The following is a 23,266-nucleotide window of genomic DNA, read 5'->3' as shown; positions in this document are numbered from 1 at the left end:
AAGCGGTGGCCTCCGTTCCCAAGGATGCATTGCGCAAAGGATCAGAGATGACATCGCGGTCGTGTGATGCACACGCCGTACCCAGCGTATAAGACGACCCTCGACTTTTGAGAAGATTTTCAGGGGTGAAAAAGTCAACTTATACACCGGAAAATACGGTACTTCTTGTTCTTTTTTCTGTAGCAAACCGATTCACAGTGACTCTAATTACTTTATTAATGGTCGCTTTGGCACATAAACCAAACATAATAAAAACAATAAGTGTGAACAGAGCCTAAAGGTACCTTCACACTAAGCGACGCTGCAGCGATCCAGACAACGATCCGGATCGCTGCAGCGTCGCTGTTTGGTCGCTGGAGAGCTGTCACACAGACCGCTCTCCAGCGACCAACAATGCCGGTAACCAGGGTAAACATCGGGTTACTAAGCGCAGGGCCGCGCTTAGTAACCCGATGTTTACCCTGGTTACCATCGTAAAAGTAAAAAAACAAACACTACATACTTACCTACCGCTGTCTGTCCCCAGCGCTCTGCTTCCTGCTCTGGCTGTGAACGCCAGGCAGCCGGAAAGCACAGTGGTGACGTCACCGCTCTGCTTTCCGGCCGCTGTGCTCACAGCCAGAGCAGGAAGCAGAGCGCCGGGGACAGACAGCGGTAGGTAAGTATGTAGTGTTTGTTTTTTTACTTTTACGATGGTAACCAGGGTAAACATCGGGTTACTAAGCGCGGCCCTGCGCTTAGTAACCCGATGTTTACCCTGGTTACCAGCGAAGACAACGCTGAATCGGTGTCACACACGCCGATTCAGCGATGTCAGCGGGAGAGCCAGCGACCAAAGAAAGTTCTGGCCTTCTAGCCCCGACCAACGACATCACAGCAGGATTCTGATCGCTGCTGCGTGTCAAACTGAACGATATCGCTAGCGAGGACGCTGCAACGTCACGGATCGCTAGCGATATCGTTTAGTGTGAAGGTACCTTAACCCTGCAAGGCTAACAATCCTGTAGAGTTCTGATACTCTGAATAACCCCTGTCAGAATTTGGATGTAATTCTTTCTGTAAGTCTACGTTCACATTGGCGTTCCGCCAATGTGCGTCGCTGTTGCGCCGGCGACGCAGCGGCGACGCAGGCGCGACGCAGCGGCGACGCGCCCCTATGTTTAACATAGGGGACGCGTGCGTTTTTTGTGTAGCGTTTTTCGACACTTGCGTCGTTTCCGACAAGTTGCATTTTCTGTGCGTCCGATTTTGGTCAAAAAACGACGCACGTGTCGGGGGCCCTCTTCTGTGTCCAAGGTGGAAGAAAACATAGGCAACATATTTTAACTGAGAGCAGAAAATACTAAAGCTGGAGAAGCATGGGCTATACTACTCATCCTCTTCAAGACCATTGCTAATAAATGAGTGCAGTTAACTACTGCCAAGTTGTAGGAAACTGATTCCTTCTTAGGCCTCTTTCACACTTCCGTCTTTCTTTTTCCCTTCACAATGCATCGTTTTGTGAAAAGAACGGATCCAGCAAGTGTTTCTGCTGGATCCGTTTTTTTCTCATGGACTTGTATTAGCAACGGATAGTGATGGATGGCCTTCCGTTTCATTCGTCGTGCGCAGGATCCATCGTAAAATTGTTGTCCGTCGGGTGGTGACAACGCACAGAGGAACATTTTTTCTGCACAGTGGAAAATCGCTCCGTCGCTAACTGTCAAAAGCAGGAATCCAGCAACGGATGCCGTCTTTTGAAACTGAGCATGCATGGAAGAATTTCCCATCAGGGAAAAACTCTCTCGCTCTCTCTCTCTCTTTTTACTATAGCAAAAAGATATAATGTTAAAAATAATTTAAAAAAATAAAAAATTGTGATATTCTTACCTTCCGGCGTCCCCCGCAGCCTTCCCACGGCCTTCCCGATGCTCGCGATGCTGCCGGCAGCTCCCGTTCCCAGTAATGCCTAAAGCATTGTAGTGTATGTCCATCCTACACACATGCTCACACACTGCTCTTCATCCTATGGTTACTTTATGAGAGACATTGCTGATAAAATCACTTTAAAATCTCATGTCCTCAATATTTGCGAAAGATCCGATACACAACTTGTATTGGCCTTTCGTAAAATTTATATTTTTGTACATTTTTATTGTTTTGGTCATTTTAAAGCTCACTAAAAGCTATATTGTGAGTACAATACTTTCACCATCATGTATATTGAGAAATGTTTCAATTTTATTTTTTAGAAACAGTAATCTTAGCCAATGTATTTGTCAGTTTGCATAATTATATGAATGTTGCTGATACAGAAATATTGAAATGTTGAAAATCATCATGGTAGTTGCTTTAATCTTCTGTTTGCTGGCAGGTATCTAAAGAGTAGGGCCTGGCTAAAATGTAATTTATAAGTAATGCACTTCTATTGCACACAGGGCTTAGGACGAGGAATCTTTATACAGGGTTGGAAGCTTAGTGAAAGCCATTTAAAAAAACATTCAAAATGTCAGCTTACAAACAAGGACATGGATTTGTACAGAAATTTCAACCTGCACTGTATCTCAAGGGTCATATTTAATTGAGATGAAAAGGAGCAGAAATTGATATTTTAAAGAGGTTCCTCAAGACCTGAAATATATAATGAAAGCAAATGTTCTTGTAAATAAAGTCATAAATACCTTTAATTAGCAAATAACACACAGTTTTCTAGAGAGGTAATTATTACAGAAGAAAAATAGCCGTCATCTTGATAAATGCACAGAAACCCGTCTTAGATTGTTGGTAAGACAGGTTCCAGTGAGCATGTGCAGTAGTGCAGTAGGAAGCTCCTCCCCTCCTCCTTAGTGTGTAAGGAGACTTGTAGGCTGTGGATATTCTAATCTAATACTGGAGATACAAGGAATTCTGAGGAAAGAAGAGGTTCCCAAGAGTAATTGAGTGTGAGTTTGATATTTAAGGGTGTTTTATGAATGTGTTTATTTCCTTTATTAATATTTTTATATTTCTGAGGAACATTTTACGAACACGAGATCAGATAGTTAAGCAATGTTCAAGCCTGTTAACCAGCAACAAAGAATAAGTAAGCCAATAGCAGTAGACATTCCCTCATTTAAAATACTGTTTTAGAAACCTTGAGTAACGCTTCATTTCTCCTATAATGTAATTGCGGGAAAGTTGAATACTTCTTCTTCAGCTCACAAACCTATTTGCGTTGAAGAGTGGGGCTCCATGTATTGGGGAACCCTATCATCAACTGATTAGTATGGTGCTCATTTAACAAAAAAGGATTCTAAATATAGTACCTTTTATTTTCCAAACTTTCTGACCTAATAAGTATTGTATATTATACTATATTAAATTACATATAATTTACAATTTTGATTGAAATAGTAAGCATCATAAGGATGGTTGGTAGCATCTTCTAAAACTACGAGAATTTTCTGATTGAAGATTAGCAGATATTGTCGCTATTTAACAAATAATTTACTACAAGGGGACAAAAAGTCATTTCAAATTAACAAAAAAGACTACATTTCATAATCATGCCATGCCTAACCAGATATTATAATTAAATTTTTATATTTTTTTAATTCATATGTTACAAGCTTTGCAAAAACTTAGCTAAACTTCTGGTCCAAAGTAGATAAATTCTTTTAAGTAATTCAATATTTCTACTATGGTAACATTAAATTATAATGTATATTGACTGTATTTTATTGTATATAATAATAGTGTATGTACACTACAAAAATAGTCTCTTAGAACCTAAGTGACTGATGCTGCAGTTCCCCATATTGGCCTCAGAGCGCCGCTGTTCACCAATAAGGAAAATATTCTGCAAATCCAGAATCGCCTCCATGATGCAGACAGTGTTCAACTGCAAGAAGAAATACACAGCATTTCACACTGGGATGTGCCGGGTACAGGACTCAGAAAGAAGACGGATTATTTTCTGCTGATTATAAATATAAGAAGGATTTTTACCATTATATTTCTGGTGAGAAGAAGGATGGCCGGATTACAACTGCAGGAAGGACAATCAGTGCAAGGACTCAGATGGCAAGTAATATTTCCCTTCTTATTTTCCTGGCTGTGTCATTCAGTCTCTGGTCAGATTCATTATTCCATTAATGAAGAATTAAGAAAAGGTTCTATTGTGGGAAATCTAGCAAAGGATCTAGAAATAAATGTTAAAGATCTTTCCAAAAGCAATTTACGCATTGTGTCTAATATATCTGAGAAATATTTTAGCATTAATACAGATAGTGGAAACCTGTACATTGCTGATAGGATAGACAGGGAGACATTGTGCAGAGCTGCAGCTGATTGTGTCCTTACATTTGATGTTGTGGTGGAAAATCCACTAAATGTCTTCAATGTAAAGATCAATATTCAGGATATAAATGACAATCCTCCTACATTTATTGCTGATACAATAAGAATAGAAATGAGTGAATCTACCTCCCCAGGAAGAAGGTTTCTTTTACAAGATGCAGAAGATCTGGATGTCGGTGTTAATTCCCTGATCAGCTACAGCCTCAGTGAGAACCAGTATTTTGCTCTTGGAGAGAAGGTCAGCACTGATGGCAGTGTATTTCCAGAGCTGATACTAGAGAAACCTCTAGACCGAGAGACACAGAACAAGCATGAACTCATCCTCACAGCTTCTGATGGAGGAAATCCTGTACAGACAGGCACTGCCCTAATTAATATTATCATTAATGATATCAATGATAATTCTCCAGTATTTACACAGGATGTGTATAAAGTAAGTGTCAGAGAAAATATACCGGTGAATTCTACAATTCTGCAGGTCAGTGCAAGTGATGAAGATGAAGGAGTCAATGCACAAATCACTTACTCGTTTAGAACTACATCAAATGACATTCTACAGACATTTACCATTAATCCCAGAAATGGAGAGATTAAAACAAAAGGGCAAATAGATTATGAAGTTTCCAGGTTTTACGAAATTTCAGTGCAAGCTGAAGATGGAGGAGGTCTAGCAGCCAAAGCCAAGGTTTTAATAGAAATCATAGATGAAAATGACAATGCTCCTGAGATATCTATAACCTCATCAATTTCTATAATCCCTGAGAATTCTGCCCCTGGTTCTGTAGTAGCTCTGATTAATGTTCATGATCTTGACTCTGGAGAAAATGGTGAGGTTCAATGTATAATAACAGAAAGCGTACCTTTTGAACTGATATCAGCAAGTAATTTTTATAAAGTGCTTACAAAAAATAGTCTAGATAGAGAAAAAATATCATCCTACAACATCACAATACAAGCCTCAGACAAAGGGTCTCTAGAAATGACTTCTAGAAAAGTTATAAGCCTTGATATATCAGATGTCAATGACAATGCTCCAGTGTTTGAGAAATTAGGCTACACTGCTTTTATACCGGAAAATAATTCTCCAGGAGCCTCAATATTTAGTATTCGAGCAAGAGATCTGGACAATGTAGAAAATGCAAAGATAACTTATTCTATAATGACTAGATATGATGAAGATCCTCTGTCTTCTTACATCTCCATGAATCCTGTAACTGGGGTCATTTATGCTCAACGTTCATTTGATTATGAGAAGCATAAAGAATTTAATATCCAAATCATCGCCAGAGACAATGGATCTCCTTCTCTGAACAGCAGTACAACACTAAGAATATGTATAGTAGACCAGAATGATAATTCTCCAGTCATTCTATATCCATCATCAGACGCTGATAGCCCATCATTTGAGATGGTTCCTTGGACCTCTGAACAAGGCTCTTTAGTATCTAAGGTGGTGGCAGTGGACGCTGACTCTGGACACAATTCCTGGTTGTCTTACTTTTTACAGTCACCAGAACCATCACTCTTCACCATTGACCAGCACACAGGAGAGATCAGGACATCACGTGGATTTCAAGAAAAGGACATCATGAAACATGGAATTGTGGTTCTAGTAAAAGACAATGGGATTCCCTCCCGTTCATCTTCAGTCACTCTAACCATGGTGATTGCTGATCATTTTCATCAGTTTCTTCCTGAGCTGAGCAGTCAGTCTAACAAAGAAGAATCTCAGTCCAACCTACAATTCTACTTGGTGATCGCCTTGGCACTGATTTCCTTTTTCTTCATGTTGACTGTGATTATTGCAGTTGTCTCCAAATATAAAGAGTCTAAGTCATCATCATTTGGGTCCTTGAGTACAAGTCTATATCCACAGGTCAATCCCAGATTTATTTCACAGTTTAACCCTGGGACATTACCTCTGCCATATCCCTATGATGTTTGTGTAACTCTGGATCCAAGTGAGACGGAATTTGCTTTTCTTAAACCCCAACACAACGTTCCTGTGGACAGTCTAATAGATGCTGATGAATCTGGCATTGGAAATGAAACTTTAAAGAATTGTACACCTGTAGAGAATTTGATATCTCAGGTAAGTTCGGATCATTATGTTCAATCTGTTTTATTAAGCATATTTTACAAGATATCACAAAATATTGGTTCAAAAGTATTCCAAACTTAGCATAATGATATAGGCAAGACAATAACCACGCTGGGCATTTTTTTAGTTCAGAACATTCTAAATGATTATTCTCCAAGCTTGATTTAATAAAAAATGGAGATGTTACATATTAACAACCTTAAGTTAAACATAATATATCATTCACATTCTTTTGCCTTTTTTAAGAAGAAAAGTATTCAACTTCATTGCTTCTTCACAATTGTATTAGCCTTTTCAAATATGCATTACATATGTTTATATCACCTTTTTGGTTTCTAAAATGAAGATTTTAGGACTTATTCAGAGGCCATATTACGTCCATATGAAGTACAACTGTTCTTGTGACATAGCTCATGGGGAAGGACTCCAAGTACTCACTTATCCCCTACCCTATGGACAGGCGATAAGTTGTAAATGTCACAAAGCGCTCATAAATATATGTATTTATTAAATCAATTTAGTCTTATGATATGATATAGGGTCATTCCATGTCAAGTGAACCAATGATTTTTACCACTATATTTTTAATTCATTTGAGATTTTATTATTTTGTAATAGTGTGTCAGAGAAAGCAAAATGTGAAGAAGAAAAAAATTCTAGATTTTTTTTTGTATTTTTTATTGATTTTCAAAGTTCGGAAAAAATGCGAATTTTGCTGTTGCCTGCCTTTCCATTTCTTCCACTAACTCAAAACAAAATAAACACCATTCTACTCAGAACTGTACAGGCTTTCAACAGATATGTCACAAGAGTATCTTTGATAATATTTTACCTATGAGAACGCAAGCGCAAAACTTTAAAACGCATTTCCAAAAAAAACGTTTAATTTAAGAATTTCAGAAACTGCACATGTGCCTGCTATGCTCCTAGCCACATCTGTACCAAAATACAAGCTGGGATCATGATGGGATCATATTTTAAAAAATAAAACTATTACAGTGTCAGTTCAAAAATCTTGAATTCAGATCCGTTCAGCCTGTGGTCTAACAGTGTGGGGTCTATATTTACCAAATAATCCATGATTTTTAGATATTGCTGTATTATTTTATTATGTTACAGCTTAAGGTACCTTCACACATAACGATTTCGTTAACGATATCGTTGCTTTTTGTGACGTAGCAACGATATCGTTAACGAAATCGTTATGCGTGACAGCGACCAACGATCAGGCCCCTGCTGGGAGATCGTTGGTCGTGGGGAATGATCAGGACCTTTTTTTGGTCGCTGATCACCTGCTGTCATCGCTGGATCGGCTTGTGTGATGCCGATCCAGCGATGTGTTCACTGGTAACCAGGGTAAATATCGGGTTACTAAGCGCAGGGCTGCGCTTAGTAACCGGATATTTACCCTGGTTACCATTGTAAAAGTAAAAAAAAAAAAGAAAACAGTACATACTTACATTCCGATGTCTGTCACGTCCCCCGCCGTCAGCTTCCTGCACTGACTGTCAGTGTCGGCCATAAAGCAGAGCACTGCGGTGACGTCACCGCTGTGCTTTACTGCCGGCACTTACACAGTGCAGGGAAGCTGACGCCGGGGGATGTGACAGACATCGGAATGTGAGTGAGTATGTACTGTTTTTTTTTTTTTTTACTTTTATAATAGTAACCAGGGTAAATATTGGGTTACTAAGCGCGGCCCTGCGCTTAGTAACCCGATATTTACCCTGGTTACCCGGGGACTTCGGCATCGTTGAAGACAGTTTCAACGATGCCGAAGTTGTTCCCCGGATCGTTGGTCGCTGGAGAGAGCTGTCTGTGTGACAGCTCTCCAGCGACCACACAACGACTTACCAACGATCACGGCCAGGTCGTATCGCTTGTCGTGATCGTTGGTAAATCGTTTAGTGTAACGGTACCTTTAGAAGCAGGAGATGACACAGGAGAAAGCTTTGTTAGGGCTGAGAATGACCAGGGGTAGACAGTGAATGCAGAGCAGATGACCGGCTGGCAGCTCGGGCCTCCAGAGGCCACATTGACACCAAATCTTAACACCCAGGCAACTCCTCAAATGGAGGGAGAAAAATATTCTTAACATCCAGTCCATGTATTGTACAAACCAGGACTACGAAGAGGAGGAGAGTTTGTGAAAACCTCGGTTACAGGAAGCAGAAAGGGGACTCGGCAATACCACACTGTCATCCCATGTAGTGAAACAGAAATAAAAGCAAGGGTTTCTTCATTCAGCAAAGAGAGTGACGTCCATGACATGGTAGAAGGCGGCACAAGATCGGCAATGGATGACAGAACTGGTGATGTGACCTGTGAATATGATTGGCGCTGGTGGCGGCTACTGGACTCTCCAAAGATTGTGAAAATGAAGAAGTAGAAGTGACTTTTCTGCAGCTTTAGTCCAGCGCCGTCCTCTGTGTATCCAAGAAAACCAGACATTGTAAAAGTTAACAAAAATCAGATATTGACTCAGGTGGAGCCGAGCACCATGACCGGCCGTACATACTCCGACACAGAAGGAAACGGTCATAGCTAGTATATGGACAAGATGACATTTCACCCACTAGAAGGGACACATTGATGATAAAAGGCCAGTGTAAAAACCTAGTATTAATTGTTTGATTAGTTCATATTTTATACAACGAGGATTTAACTCCTGAACTATTCTTCTTAAACACTTCATAAATGACATGTTTAATGATGAGTTGTTCCATGTATAAATAGGTGGTAAAATATTGGTTCTTTTAATCTTGTTTTTAACATATAATTAGGATCAGACTGTATTTGGGAAATCACACTTGAGGATATGATCACCTTTTTCTTTTTGCTTGTTCAATGCATTCAGGTTGAAAATGTTGAGCAAGTTGTGTTATGATGATTAAGATGTATTTATTCTGGCACTTCCATATTTGTTTTTAGTGTTTCTTTATAGTTACATATAAATGTTGAATTCAATAAGTTGTAATTTGAAAAGAAAAAAGGAAGAAACTCGCACAAACAAAATCAGATGATTCAAGGCTTAAAAAAAAAATACCAATTTGAAAGGTCCCAAGTTGAATCCCTGTACAAATATAAACAAGAACACAAGTAACACACATGCATGTTTCCACAATTTTAAAACATACGTTTTTTTCACAATTGCGCATCAAAATTTTGAATTTGATTTCTCCAAAACAAAATATCAAGAAACATAGTCTTGTGACATATCAAATGACAGCTGGTACCGTTCTGAGAAGAATGATACCTCTCCCACCTCTTTATCTTAATTCTAACCCGAGATATGATAAAAAATGTAAAGCAATACAGGCCAAAATTCGCACTTTTTCAAAACTTTAAAAATCTGTAAAAAATTAACCGATGAAGAAAAAAATTCTAAACTTTTAATTTGTAATTAACTAAAGTTGTACTTCATAAAAGCAAAAAATAAAAAAAATCTAAAGACGTCAGGTAAAAAAAATATTCATATTTGGATCACTTGATATGGAATGACCCTATACTTAATAATTAAATGAAAAGCTAACAGTGCCCATGTCTGTTCTGTTCTTTATGGCATTTGTCCATTATTTTATTTTTAGAAGTGATTGTTGATGGTATAGACTTTTTGGAAGAATGTGATAAAGTGGTGCTTGATGGGCTACACTACCTATCACACTGCATAGTGTTTTATCAAAAAATGGAATGGAATGGAAGAACTGCACTGCAGCAATTATGTGGTAAACTAGATGGTGGCCCGATTCTAACGCATCGGGTTAGAATATGTATGTATGTATATAGCAGCCACATAGTATATAGCACAGGCCACGACATATTGTAGAATACCGATACATTAATACAGGCCACACAGTATATAACAGTGGCCACGCAGTATATAACACAGCCCAAACAGTATATAACACTGCCCACGTAGTATATAACATTGCCCATGTAGTATATAGCAGCCATGCAGTATATAACACAGCCCACGTAGTATATAACACAGCCCAAACAGTATATAACAGCCCACACAGTATATAGCATTGCCCACATATTATATAACACTGGCCATGTAGTATATAGCAGCCAAGCAGTATATAACACAGCCCAAACAGTATATAACAGCCCACACAGTATATAGCATTGCCCACATATTATATAACACTGGCCATGTAGTATATAGCAGCCATGTAGTATATAACACAGCCCACATAGTATACAACACTGCCCACGTAGTATATAGCAGTCATGTAGTATATAACACAGCCCACTTAGTATATAGCAGTGTGCGCACCGTTCCCTGTTAAAAAAATAATTAAAATAAAATATAGTTATATACTCACCCTCCGTCGTCCAGCAAAGCTCTGTCGATGCTCGCGCGGCTGCCGACAGCTTCCATTCCCAGGATGCATTGCGAAATTACCCAGATAACATAGCGGTCTCGCGAAACTGCTAAGTCTTCTGGGTAATTTCACAATGCATCTCTGGAAACGGAAGCTGGCGGCTACCGCGCGCCTCGGCGGACGACGGATGGTGAGAATAGCAGGCTTTCTGCTTTTTTATTATTTTTAACATTAGATCTTTTTACTATTGATGCTGCATAAGCAGCATCAATAGTAAAAGGTTGGTCACACAGGGTTAATAGCAGCGTTAACGGAGTGCATTACACCGCGGCATAACGCGGTCCGTTAACGCTGTCATTAACCCTGCGTGAGTGCCGACTGGAAGGGAGTATGGAGCGGGCACCGGGCACTGACTGGATGGGAGTAGGGAGGGACTAATTCTCGGCCGGACTGTGCCAGTCGCTGATTGGACGTGGCAGCCAGGACAGGCAGCTGGCGAGACCAATCAGCGACGTGGGATTTCCGTGACAGAAGTTGCAGACAGAAAGACGGAAGTACCCCTTAGACAATTATATAGTAGATTTCTACTTACCTAGATTCAAGTATTAGAGGTTCACCTATAGCTTCTAGGACATAACTTAGTGCCAGGAAATTGTTGCCCAATTATATAAGGTCATAAGGTCTAACTTATTTTCACAAATAAAGACACAAGAAAAATCTGCCAGAGGAAGAACAGTTATTTCTGGCTGCCCCATAGACAATGAATGGGGAGGAGGAATGCTTTTTGAACCTCATCTCCATTCTTAACTATTGATTTATGTTCCTCAAAGCTTAGATTTAAAATTAAATTTTGAGAAAATAATAAGTTGAAAATGTGCAAAAATTACAACATTAGCATTGGTAAAGTAGAACATACAAGTAAAGACTTAGGCCTGTTCTTTAGGCTGTGTGACCGCAGAAGTATAACAGCATACTGAAATGTATGTATCTTAATGCACTGTCATTATTATTACTTTACATGTATATAGCTAATGCAGGGATCCATTACAGTATTTGGTCACTGCATTTTGGCTTGCATTGAGCACTCTACATTGGATTAGATTTTTTTGCTTCAAAGGTATGGTAGTACCATTTCATCAATGTATGGCAATTTTTTGGCATCATTCCAGTGGTGCCGGAACAGTGGGTACTACACAAGATGTCATTAAATGTAAAGCTGTTACTGGCGAAATGAACATAAAGCTACAATTCTGTAAAGTTGGAAAAGGAACGTTGAGATACACGATCTACATGGTTCATCTGGATGCATGAAAGTTTGATAAAATGATAAAAACTATGTAATTGGTTCCCACGATATGTCGAAATATTATATCACTGAATGCAATCATAGCTTCACTCTCACTTTCCTCCCCATCTGCCCTGATCTCCAACACTTTAAGCTGCAAACATAACAATTAGTATTATGTTAAATAAGAAGAAAGACAAAACAGATAGCTTGTCCTCTTTACAAGTAGCAGAGAAATGTCCTACAACATGATTGTCATCCATGCCAAAATGCGCAAATAAACCAATGTCAATTGAATGACACTAAGGCAGATATTTCCTACTAAAGAGCCATAGACAGCAGATCCGTCAGCTTACAATGGGGCTCTTGGTAAAGAGTCAGTTCCATTCTACGAAAAGACCAAATAGCAGATAAAAATATTGTGATATTAGACTAAGAGCGGCCATGAAGGGATGAAGCTGATTTATAGATATGAATCCACAATACTCATGAGTTGAAGAAGCGCTTCCTCATGGTCTGCCCTCCCTATTCAGCAGTGACTAATGGACTACATGGTGTTGGTAGACAACTTAACTACTATGAGGTCCATTAGCTTTGATGGACCAGGTGTGGTATGGTCCTGTCCCTTGTTTGGCTTTCCCGCACTACTTACATCATGCTCGTACAGTACATGTACAGCAGAAGACAGGACGATTTGTATGCAGCATGCTCATGTGCTGAGCCTGCCAGATATATTCTATGGCTTAGAACTAATATTGATTTCAGCAGTTTAACGACATAGATTTTGCTGTGAACAGTGATCATAGCATCTAAGGGGGAAGCCCTCTGTCACCCCCAGTGTGCCCCTGCATACACAATGGGAATGTACAATGGAAGCCGGTGGTCCATGGAAGGCCCAACTTTGGACCTTCGCTACGGGGTCCCTGGATTTCTATGTATGCCCCAAGTAGGCTACTGTGTTTCTTCATGAATACATGCACATTATCATGTAACCTGACCCCTCACTACTGAAAGAATGAATGCAATGGACTACTTTATTAAGGACTATCAAGAATATCAACAGCCTAAAACTGAAGTTCCTTGGAGTCATTTGTTTGAATTCTATTAAAGGGAATCTGTCAGCAGTACTTCACACCCCAAACTATTTATATGTGCATTTAACTCTTTCAAGGACAAGTCAAGCAATACCCTTACATAGTAAATTAGTTCCTACCTTACAGAAAAATTAGCATTTGAATTCGTAGGGAAAAGAGGCTAATGAAGAACTATGGTAGATCTGAAGCCTGTGTCACTTCAGCTCTATTCCACGCCCAGAGCCGCCTTCTCTGCTTGACTGAGCTCCTTTGTCTAAAGTAACACAGTATAGAGGCTGACTGTCAAGAAGGAGGAGGCAGTCAGGGTGCGGAAAAGAGCTGGAGTGACAGAGGAGTCAGATCTTCATTCTTATTTGCATATCAATTAAAACGCTGATTTCTCAGTAATGGAAGAATGGACTGGTCATGTAAAGGTATTGTTCGACTTGTCTTTGAAAGCGGTACATGAGCATACAAATAGTTTGGACTTGAAACAATGCTGAGAGATTACCTTTAATGTATTTGTAGCACAACAATCTATTTTTAAAGCAGATAAAAAAATGTACTACACACTGATTAGTATCTAATCAATGTACTAATATAATCAACACAGTATGAATGTATTTTAGAGGAGCAATTTGTAATTTTTCTCTTACTACTCACCAAACTTTGCTTTGCGAACTCTGATACATTTTATTTCTTAATTCTCATTTCATAGATTACATTGGAGTTTAGCTATGTACAGAAAAAATATTGTATTGGTTATCAAATAAGTGAAGGATTACTCTAGAACTCTACCCTAATATTAGCATATTTAATATCTTAGTATTTGTACTGCAAAATGTTCTATACTCAGACAGCAATGAATCAGTCACTGACGCTGCAGTTCCCCATATTGGCCTCAGAGCGCCGCTGTTCACCAATAAGGAAAATATTCTGCAAATCCAGAATCGCCTCCATGATGCAGACAGTGTTCAACTGCAAGAAGAAATACACAGCATTTCACACTGGGATGTGCCGGGTACAGGACTCAGAAAGGAGACGGATTATTTTCTGCTGGATTATAAATATAAGAAGGATTTTTACCATTATATTTCTGGTGAGAAGAAAGATGGCCGGATTACAACTGCAGGAAGGACAATCAGTGCAAGGACTCAGATGGCAAGTAATATTTCCCTTCCTATTTTCCTGGCTGTGTCATTCAGTCTCTGGTCAGATTCATTATTCCATTAATGAAGAATTAAGAAAAGGTTCTATTGTGGGAAATCTAGCAAAGGATCTTGAGATAAATGTTAAGGATCTCTCCAGAAAGAAATTACGTATTGTGTCTGATGTGTCTAAGAAATATTTTACCATAAATCCGGATAATGGAAACCTGTACATTGCTGATAGGATAGACAGGGAGATATTGTGCAGAGCTGCAGCTGATTGTGTCCTTACATTTGATGCTGTGGTGGAAAATCCACTAAATGTCTTCAGTATAAAGATGAATATTCAGGACATAAATGACAATTCTCCAAAATTTGTGCATGAAAAATTTAGAATAGCAATGAGTGAATACACCTCCCCAGGAAGAAGGTTTGTTTTACAAAAATCAGAAGATCTGGATGTCGGTGTTAATTCCCTGATCAGCTACAGCCTCAGTGAGAACCAGTATTTTGCTCTTGGAGAGAAGGTCAGCACTGATGGCAGTGTATTTCCAGAGCTGATACTAGAGAAACCTCTAGACCGAGAGACACAGAACAAGCATGAACTCATCCTCACAGCTTCTGATGGAGGAAATCCTGTACAGACAGGCACTGCCCTAATTAATATCATTATCAATGATATCAATGATAATTCTCCGGTATTTACACAGGATGTATATAAAGTAAGTGTCAGAGAAAATATACCGGTGAATTCTACAATTCTGCAGGTCAGCGCAAGTGATGAAGATGAAGGAGTCAATGCACAGATCACTTACTCTATTAGTACCACAGTAGATAATGTTCTTCTGGCTTTCAATATTGACTCACAAAGTGGGAAAATTACAACAAAAGGTCTCTTAGATTTTGAAGTGACAAAATATTATGACATTTCTGTACAAGCAGAAGATGGAGGAGGCCTCGCTGCTCATGCTAAAGTTTTAATAGAAATAACAGATGAAAATGACAATGCTCCTGAGATATCTATAACTTCATCATCAGATCTTATTCCTGAGGATTCTCCACCTGGTTCTGTGGTGGCGCTGATCAAAGTTCATGATCCTGATTCGGGAGAAAATGGTGAAGTTCAGTGTATAATAGCAGGGAATTTACCATTTGAGTTAATATCAACAGGAACTTTTTATAAAATTGCTACAAAAAGTAGTCTAGACAGAGAAAAAATATCATCCTACAACATCACAATACAAGCATCAGACAAAGGTTCCCCAGAAATGACTTCTAGAAAGGTTATTAAACTTGATGTATCAGATGTCAATGACAATGCTCCTGTTTTTGAGAAATTAGGTTACACTGCATTTATCACTGAAAATAATTTACCAGGAGCTTCAATATTTAGTATTAAAGCAACAGATCTGGACAGTGAAGACAATGCAAAGATAACTTATTATATCATGTCTAGAGGCAATGAGGAAGATCCCCTGTCTTTTTATATCTCCATGAATCCAGTCACTGGGGTCATCTATGCACAAAAACCATTTGACTATGAGAATCATAGAGAATTTAACATCCAAATCATCGCCAGAGACAATGGATCTCCATCTCTGAACAGCAGTACAACACTAAGAATATATATAGTAGACCAGAATGATAATTCTCCAGTCATTCTATATCCATCATCAGATGCTGATAGCCCATCATTTGAGATGGTTCCTTGGACCTCTGAACAAGGCTCTTTAGTATCTAAGGTGGTGGCAGTGGACGCTGACTCTGGACACAATTCCTGGTTGTCTTACTTTTTACAGTCATCAGAACCATCACTCTTCACCATTGACCAGCACACAGGAGAGATCAGGACATCACGTGGATTTCATGATAAGGACATCACGAAACATGGAATTGTGGTTCTAGTAAAAGACAATGGGATTCCTTCCCGCTCATCTTCAGTCACTCTAACCATGGTGATTGCTGATCATTTTCATCAGGTTCTTCCTGAACTGAGCAGTCAGTCTAACAAAGAAGAATCTCAGTCCAACCTACAATTCTACTTGGTGATCGCCTTGGCACTGATTTCTTTTTTCTTCATGCTGACTGTGATTATTGCAGTTGTTTCCAAGTACAAAGAGTCCAAGTCATCTTCATTTGGGTCATTGAGTACAAGTCTATATCCACAGGTTGATCCCAGATTTCTTTCCCAGTTTAACCCCGGGACATTACCTCTGCCATATTCCTACGATCTTTGTGTAACTCTGGATCCAAGTGAGCAGGACTTTGCTTTCCTTAAACCTCAACACAATGTTCCTGTGGACAGTCTAATAGATGCAGATGATTCTGGCATTGTGAATGAAACTTTAAAGCTCGGTCCACCTGTCGAAAATGTTATATGTCAGGTAGGTTTCTGAGATTGTAAGTGGCTATTTTATAATTTTTATTTATGAAAATGAAGATGTTTTAGAGATCAGCATAATTTGAGTTTTATTTGGGTTTTCGATAAATACTTTATTTTTCTATTAATAAGTTTTACATTTACTATTGTTACAAAATCCGGAAAAAAACTAATGGTTATTCACCCTCATATTCTGTGTGTGCTGATCTCATCAATGGCCCCAATGCAGTCCATGATTGAGCTCAACTGTGCAGTGCCATCTAGTAGATAACTGTGAGCTCAGGATGTTACATCTGCAGCCTGACAACAAGGACGGGGCAATGGAGAATAGGCATTGCTGGCTCAGGGAAAGGTGAGTCTAATAGAAGAATTTAATATTTCTTATAAATGTAAGCTGATAGGAATTAAAAAAAATATTAATTCAAGTCGCTAATTGTTGTGTTGACTTTAGCAAGTGATTTATAAAGCTTGAACTGTATGGACTGCTCCATCATGTTTGGATAGTGCATGTTAATAGCCTAATGTGTTAAGTAATTGTTCCGACACCATGCATTATATTATTAAATCACAGCTTTTACGTTTGTACCTACAAGTAGTATTTTTCCTCTAAACGAAACTATAAGTAATGTTTGTGTAGAACCTTAAGCCTTAGCTATTATTTTATGCGACTTAAGCTACAACACCTTGCATGAAAATTGCACCAACTTTTGGCACAAATTTCCTATGCAGTGTACGGGAACTAATCAGTGGTATAAACTGAGAACTAAAGTCATTAAGACTGGAGTTTTATATGCCAGCCTTAGTGAAGTCACAACTGGTGTATGATGCACCTAATATATTAAGAGATACATTCCTATTAATGACTGTGTGCTTCAGCAGTGTACTTCAGCCAAAAATGTTATTCTGGAATAACATTACTGGCATAATTTACGCCACTAAACTGGCATAAAATTTGATTAATTTTCCCACCCAAGCTCTGCCCATTTTGGTGGGATTGGGGTATAACACCAATCATGCAAACAGACCCTTATTGCACTTATGGAGGAACTGCCCAGTATTCGAGGATATCTCCATTCCACCATTATAGGTTAAAAAAAAGGCACTAAGTAGTGTAAATCAATTTCTTCAATATCATTTTATATCTATCTTCCAAGTGTAAAACATGGCTTTAACCCCTTTCTGACATTAGATGTACTATCCCGTCGAGGTGGGGTGGGCCCCTATGACCACCGACGGGATAGTACGTCATACGCGATCGGCCGCGCTCACGGGGGGAGCGCGGCAGATCGCGGCCGGGTGTCAGCTGCCTATCGCAGCTGACATCCGACACTATGTGCCAGGAGTGGTCACGGACCGCTCCCGGCACATTAACCCCCGGCACACGGCGATCAAACATGGAAGACGGTACATGGAACACGGTACAGGGAAGCATCGCGCAGGGAGGGGGCTCCCTGCGGGCTTCCCTGAGCCCCCCGCAGCAACGCGATGTGATCGCGTTGCTGCGAGGGTCTGCTCACCTCCCTCCCTGCTCCAGGCCCGGATCCAAGATGGCTGCGGCATCCGGGTCCTGCAGGGAGGGAGGTGGCTTCACAGAGCCTGCTCAGAGCAGGCACTGTGAAGCCTGCAGCGATGTAAGTCAGATCACTGATCTGACAGAGTGCTGTGCAAACTGTCAGATCAGCGATCTGTGATGTCCCCCCTGGGGCAAAGTAAAAAAGTTTTAAAAAAAATTTCCAAATGTGTAAAAAAAAAATATATTCCTAAATAATGAAAAAAAAAGTATTATTCCCATAAATACATTTCTTTATGTAAATAAATAAAAAAAACAATAAAAGTACATATATTTAGTATTGCCGTGTCCATAACAGCCCGACCTATAAAACTGGCCCACTAGTTAACCCCTTCAGTAAACACCGTAAGAAAAAAAGAAAAAACGAGGTAAAAAACAACGCTTTATTATCATAGCGCCGAACAAAAAGTAGAATAACACGCGATCAAAAAGACAGATATAAATAACCATGGTACCGCTGAAATCGTCATCTTGTCACGCAAAAAACGAGCTGCCATACAGCATCATCAGAAAAAAAATTTAAAAGTTATAGTCCTGAGAATAAAGCGATGCAAAAATAATTATTTTTTCTATAAAATAGTTTTTATCGTATAAAAGCGCCAAAACATAAAAAAATGATATAAATGAGGTATCACTGTAATTGTACTGACCCGAAGAATAAAACTGCTTCATCGATTTTACCAAATGCGGAACGGTATAAACGCCTCCCCCAAAAGAAATTCATGAATAGCTGGTATTTGGTCATTCTGCCTCACAAAAATTGGAATAAAAAGCGATCAAAAAATGTCACATGCCCGAAAATGTTACCAATAAAAACGTCAACTTGTTCTGCAAAAAACAAGATCTCACATGACTCTGTGGACCAAAATATGGAAAAATTATAGCTCTCAAAATGTGGTAACGCAAAAAATATTTTTTGCAATAAAAAGCGTCTTTCAGTGTGTGACGGCTGCCAATCATAAAAATCCGCTAAAAAACCCGCTATAAAAGTAAATCAAACCCCCCTTCATCACCCCCTTAGTTAGGGAAAAATTAAAAAAATATATTTATTTCCATTTTCCCATTAGGGCTAGGGTTAGGGCTAGGGTTAGGTCTAGGGTTAGGGCTAGGGTTAGGTCTAGGGTTAGGGCTAGGGTTAGGGTTTGGGCTAGGGTTAGGGCTAGGGTTAGGGCTAGGGTTAGGGTTAAGGCTACAGTTAGGGTTGGGGCTAAAGTTAGGGTTGGGGCTAAAGTTACGGTTAGGGTTTAGATTACATTTACATTTGGGAATAGGGTTGGGATTAGGGTTAGGGGTGTGTCAGGGTTAGAGGTGTGGTTAGGGTTACCGTTGGAATTAGGGTTAGGGGTGTGTTAGGGTTTCAGTTATAATTGGGGGGTTTCCACTGTTTAGGCACATCAGGGGCTCTCCAACCGCGACATGGCGTCCGATCTCAATTCCATCCAATTCTGCGTTGAAAAAGTAAAACAGTGCTCCTTCCCTTCCGAGCCCTCCCGTGTGCCCAAACAGGGGTTTACCCCAACATATGCAGTATCAGCGTACTCAGGACAAATAGGACAACAACTTTTGGGGTCCAATTTCTCCTGTTACCCTTGGGAAAATACAAAACTGGGGGCTAAAAAATAATTTTTGTGGGAAAAAAAAAGATTTTTTATTTTCACGGCTGTGCGTTATAAACTGTAGTGAAACACTTGGGGGTTCAAAGTTCTCACAACACATCTAGATAAGTTCCCTGGGGGGGTCTAGTTTCCAATATGGGGTCACTTGGGGGTTTCTACTGTTTAGGTACATTAGGGGCTCTGCAAACGCAATGTGACGCCTGCAGACCATTCCATCTAAGTCTGCATTCCAAATGGCACTCCTTCCCTTCCGAGCCCTCCCATGCACCCAAACGGTGGTTACCCCCCACATATGGGATATCAGCATACTCAGGACAAATTGGACAACAATGTTTGGGGTCTAATTTCTCCTCTTACCCTCGGGAAAATACAAAACTGGGGGCTAAAAAATAATTTTTGTGGGAAAAAATTTTTGTTTTATTTTTACGGCTCTGCGTTATAAACTTCAGTGAAGCCCTTTGTGGGTCAAAGCGCTCACCACACATCTAGATAAGTTCCTTAGGGGGGTCTACTTTACAAAATGGTGTCACTTGTGGGGGGTTTCTACTGTTTAGTTACATTAGGGGCTCTGCAAACACAATGTGACACCTGCAGACCATTCCATCTAAGTCTGCATTTCAAATAGCGCTCCTTCCCTTCCGAGCCCTCCCATGCGCCCAAACAGTGGTTCCCCCCACATATGGGGTATCATCGCACTCAGGATAAATTGGGCAACAAATTTTGGGGTCCAATTTCTCCTGTTACCCTCGGAAAAATACAAAACTGGGGGCAAAAAAAATAATTTTTGTGGGAAAAAATTTTTGTTTTATTTTTACGGCTCTGCATTATAAACTTCTGTGAAGCCCTTGGTGGGTCAAAGCGCTCAAAACACATCTAGATAAGTTCCTTAGGGGGTCTACATTCCAAAATGTCACTTGTGGGGGGATTCAATGTTTAGGCACATCAGTGGCTCTCCAAACGCAACATGGCGTCCCATCTCAATTCCTGTCAATTTTGCATTGAAAAGTCAAACGGCGCTCCTTCCCTTCCGAGCTCTCCCATGCGCCCAAACAGTGGTTTACCCCTACATATGAAGTATCAGCGTACTCAGGACAAATTGTACAACAACTTTTGCGGTCCAATTTCTTCTCTTACCCTTGGGAAAATAAAAAATTGGGGGCAAAAAGACAATTTTTGTGAAAAAATATATTTTATTTTTACGGTTCTGCATTATAAACTTCTGTGAAGCACTTGGTGCGTCAAAGTGCTCACCACACCTCTAGATAAGTTCCTTAGGGGGTCTACTTTCCAAAATGTTGTCACTTGTGGGGGGTTCAATGTGTAGGCACATCAGGGGCTCTCCAAACGCAACATGGTGTCCCATCTCGATTCCAGTCAATTTTGCATTGAAAAGTCAAATGGCGCTCCTTCGCTTCCGAGCTCTGTCAGGCGCCCAAACAGTGGTTTAACCCCACATATGGGGTATCGGTGTACTCAGGACAAATTGTGTAACAACTTTTGGGGTCCATTTTCTCCTGTTACCCTTGGTAAAATAAAACAAATTGGAGCTGAAGTAAATTTTTTGTGAAAAAAAGGTAAATGTTCATTTTTATTTAAACATTCCAAAAATTCCTGTGAAGCACCAGAAGGGTTAATAAACTTCTTGAATATGGTTTTGAGCACATTGAGGGGTGCAGTTTTTAGAATGGTGTCACACTTGGTTATTTTCTATCATATAGACCCCTCAAAATGACTTCAAATGAGATGTGGTCCCTAAAAAAAAAATGGTGTTGTAAAAATGAGAAATTGCTGGTCAACTTTTAATCTTCATAACTCCCTAACAAAAAAAAATTTTGGTTCCAAAATTGTGCTGATGTAAAGTAGACATGTGGGAAATGTTACTTATTAAGTATTTTGTGTGACATATATCTGTGATTTAATTGCATAAAAATTCAAAGTTGGAAAATTGCAAAATTTTCATAATTTTCGCCAAATTTCCGTTTTTTTCACAAATAAACGCAGGGAATATCAAAGAAATTTTACCACAATCAAGAAGTACAATATGTCATGAGAAAACAATGTCAGAATCACTGGGATCCGTTGAAGCGTTCCAGAGTTATAACCTCATAAAGGGACAGTGGTCAGAATTGTAAAAATTGGCCCGGTCATTAATGTGCAAACCACCCTTGGGGGTAAAGGGGTTAAATACATAAATGTGAAACAAAATATCATATTAACCCCAATAAGGCATATATATGATTCATGTTGAAGCCTTCCTTTTTACTTTCACCATTTACCAAGATAAAGGGGGCTTGGAATGAATGAGGACTTTCTTAAAACTCAGTGTTTGTTGCCTTACCAGGGTGAATATGATATTTTGTTTCACATATATGTATTTGCCGCCATGTTTTACAGTTGTAACATAGATATAAAATTACAAATAAAATAATATTGCAGAATTGATTTACACCGCTTTGTGCCTTTTTTCTCTACTGGCGTAAAACCACCTAAAATGGTCAAATGTTTGCACAACTTGAAGAAAACTGGCCTTCATGAATTGGGCTCTTTGACTCAACACTTTAAGGTCACGTTCACACATTGAGTTTTTGATGAGTTTTTACATCAAAGTGGATGATAAATACAGAAGTGGTGACATGCTTCTATTATACTTTTCCTCTGACTGTTCTTGTCCTGGTTTTGGTTTGCGAATACTGGAGTAAAACCTCACCAAATACTCAAAGTGTGCACGAGTCCTAAAAATGCACCAAACTATCAGACAACATGAGCCACTAGACTCTCTAGTTTTAATTAGATAACAAAAAATGGCAATTTTAAAAATCTAACCCAATATTTTTTCTGCTTTTTGGGTAAATAGGAACCTTACCTTTACCCTTACTATGCTGCTCTAAAACAAGATGGCAGACTATGCTAACAGATCCACTTTAATTGTGCATTGGAAGCACCTGCTAGTGATTAATGATGATGTCTGAAAGATAGATTACTACTAAGTTCAACAATACCTTCATTTGAGAATAATGCAGCAGTCATTGGCTACAATAAGTTCACATTACCCTGCCAAATTGTTTATTTTTGTGTTATTTTGCACAATAAAGATATTATATAGAGCCACTCACTTCTTTATTGGAGGTTAATGGTCCAGATGAAAGTACAACCCAACACATGCTAAATTGCAAGTGCTGTCATAGGTACTGTGCACATGTCCTTTTTACTAAAATGGGAAATGTACACGCTACCTACTGATTGTGGATGCATCTCGGCAGCTATGCCTGCTTTCTTGACCATTGCATGACACCAATTGTCAGTAATTATTCCCCTGGATGAGCCACTAGAGCGAGTATAAAGCATCACAACCAGAATTTTTTAAAAAGCAGTAGCTATAATTAAAGCACAACATAGCAAGGTCAGAATTGGTGCTATTTTAGAGAAGTGGAGCGCCCCATCAGGGCTG

At 39.4% G+C, this 23,266-nt stretch overlaps 1 protein-coding gene across 30 annotated transcripts in view; it reads left to right on the top strand.

Annotated features, from left to right (window-relative positions):
• The window catches only part of LOC138675459 (protocadherin gamma-B2-like), a 502,075-nt gene that overhangs the window by 427,781 nt on the left and 51,028 nt on the right, over positions 1 to 23,266 (top strand). The window contains exon 1 of one of the 30 annotated variants that reach the window (XM_069763723.1): positions 3,820 to 6,409. The exons of 28 other annotated variants lie outside the window; for them this stretch is intronic. In XM_069763723.1, coding sequence (XP_069619824.1) covers positions 3,992 to 6,409 — 2,418 coding nt within the window. In that variant the 5' untranslated portion in view covers positions 3,820 to 3,991. Of the gene's footprint in view, positions 1 to 3,819; positions 6,410 to 14,046; positions 16,637 to 23,266 lie in introns of those variants that run through there. One more of the 30 variants, XM_069763707.1, reaches the window with a different exon arrangement.

The sequence above is a fragment of the Ranitomeya imitator genome, chromosome 4 (genome assembly GCF_032444005.1).
Source record: "Ranitomeya imitator isolate aRanImi1 chromosome 4, aRanImi1.pri, whole genome shotgun sequence".
In the NCBI taxonomy this organism is placed as follows: Eukaryota; Metazoa; Chordata; class Amphibia; order Anura; family Dendrobatidae; genus Ranitomeya; species Ranitomeya imitator.
Note: the sequence above shows the minus strand (reverse complement) of the source record. Positions and strands in the feature narration are given on the sequence as shown.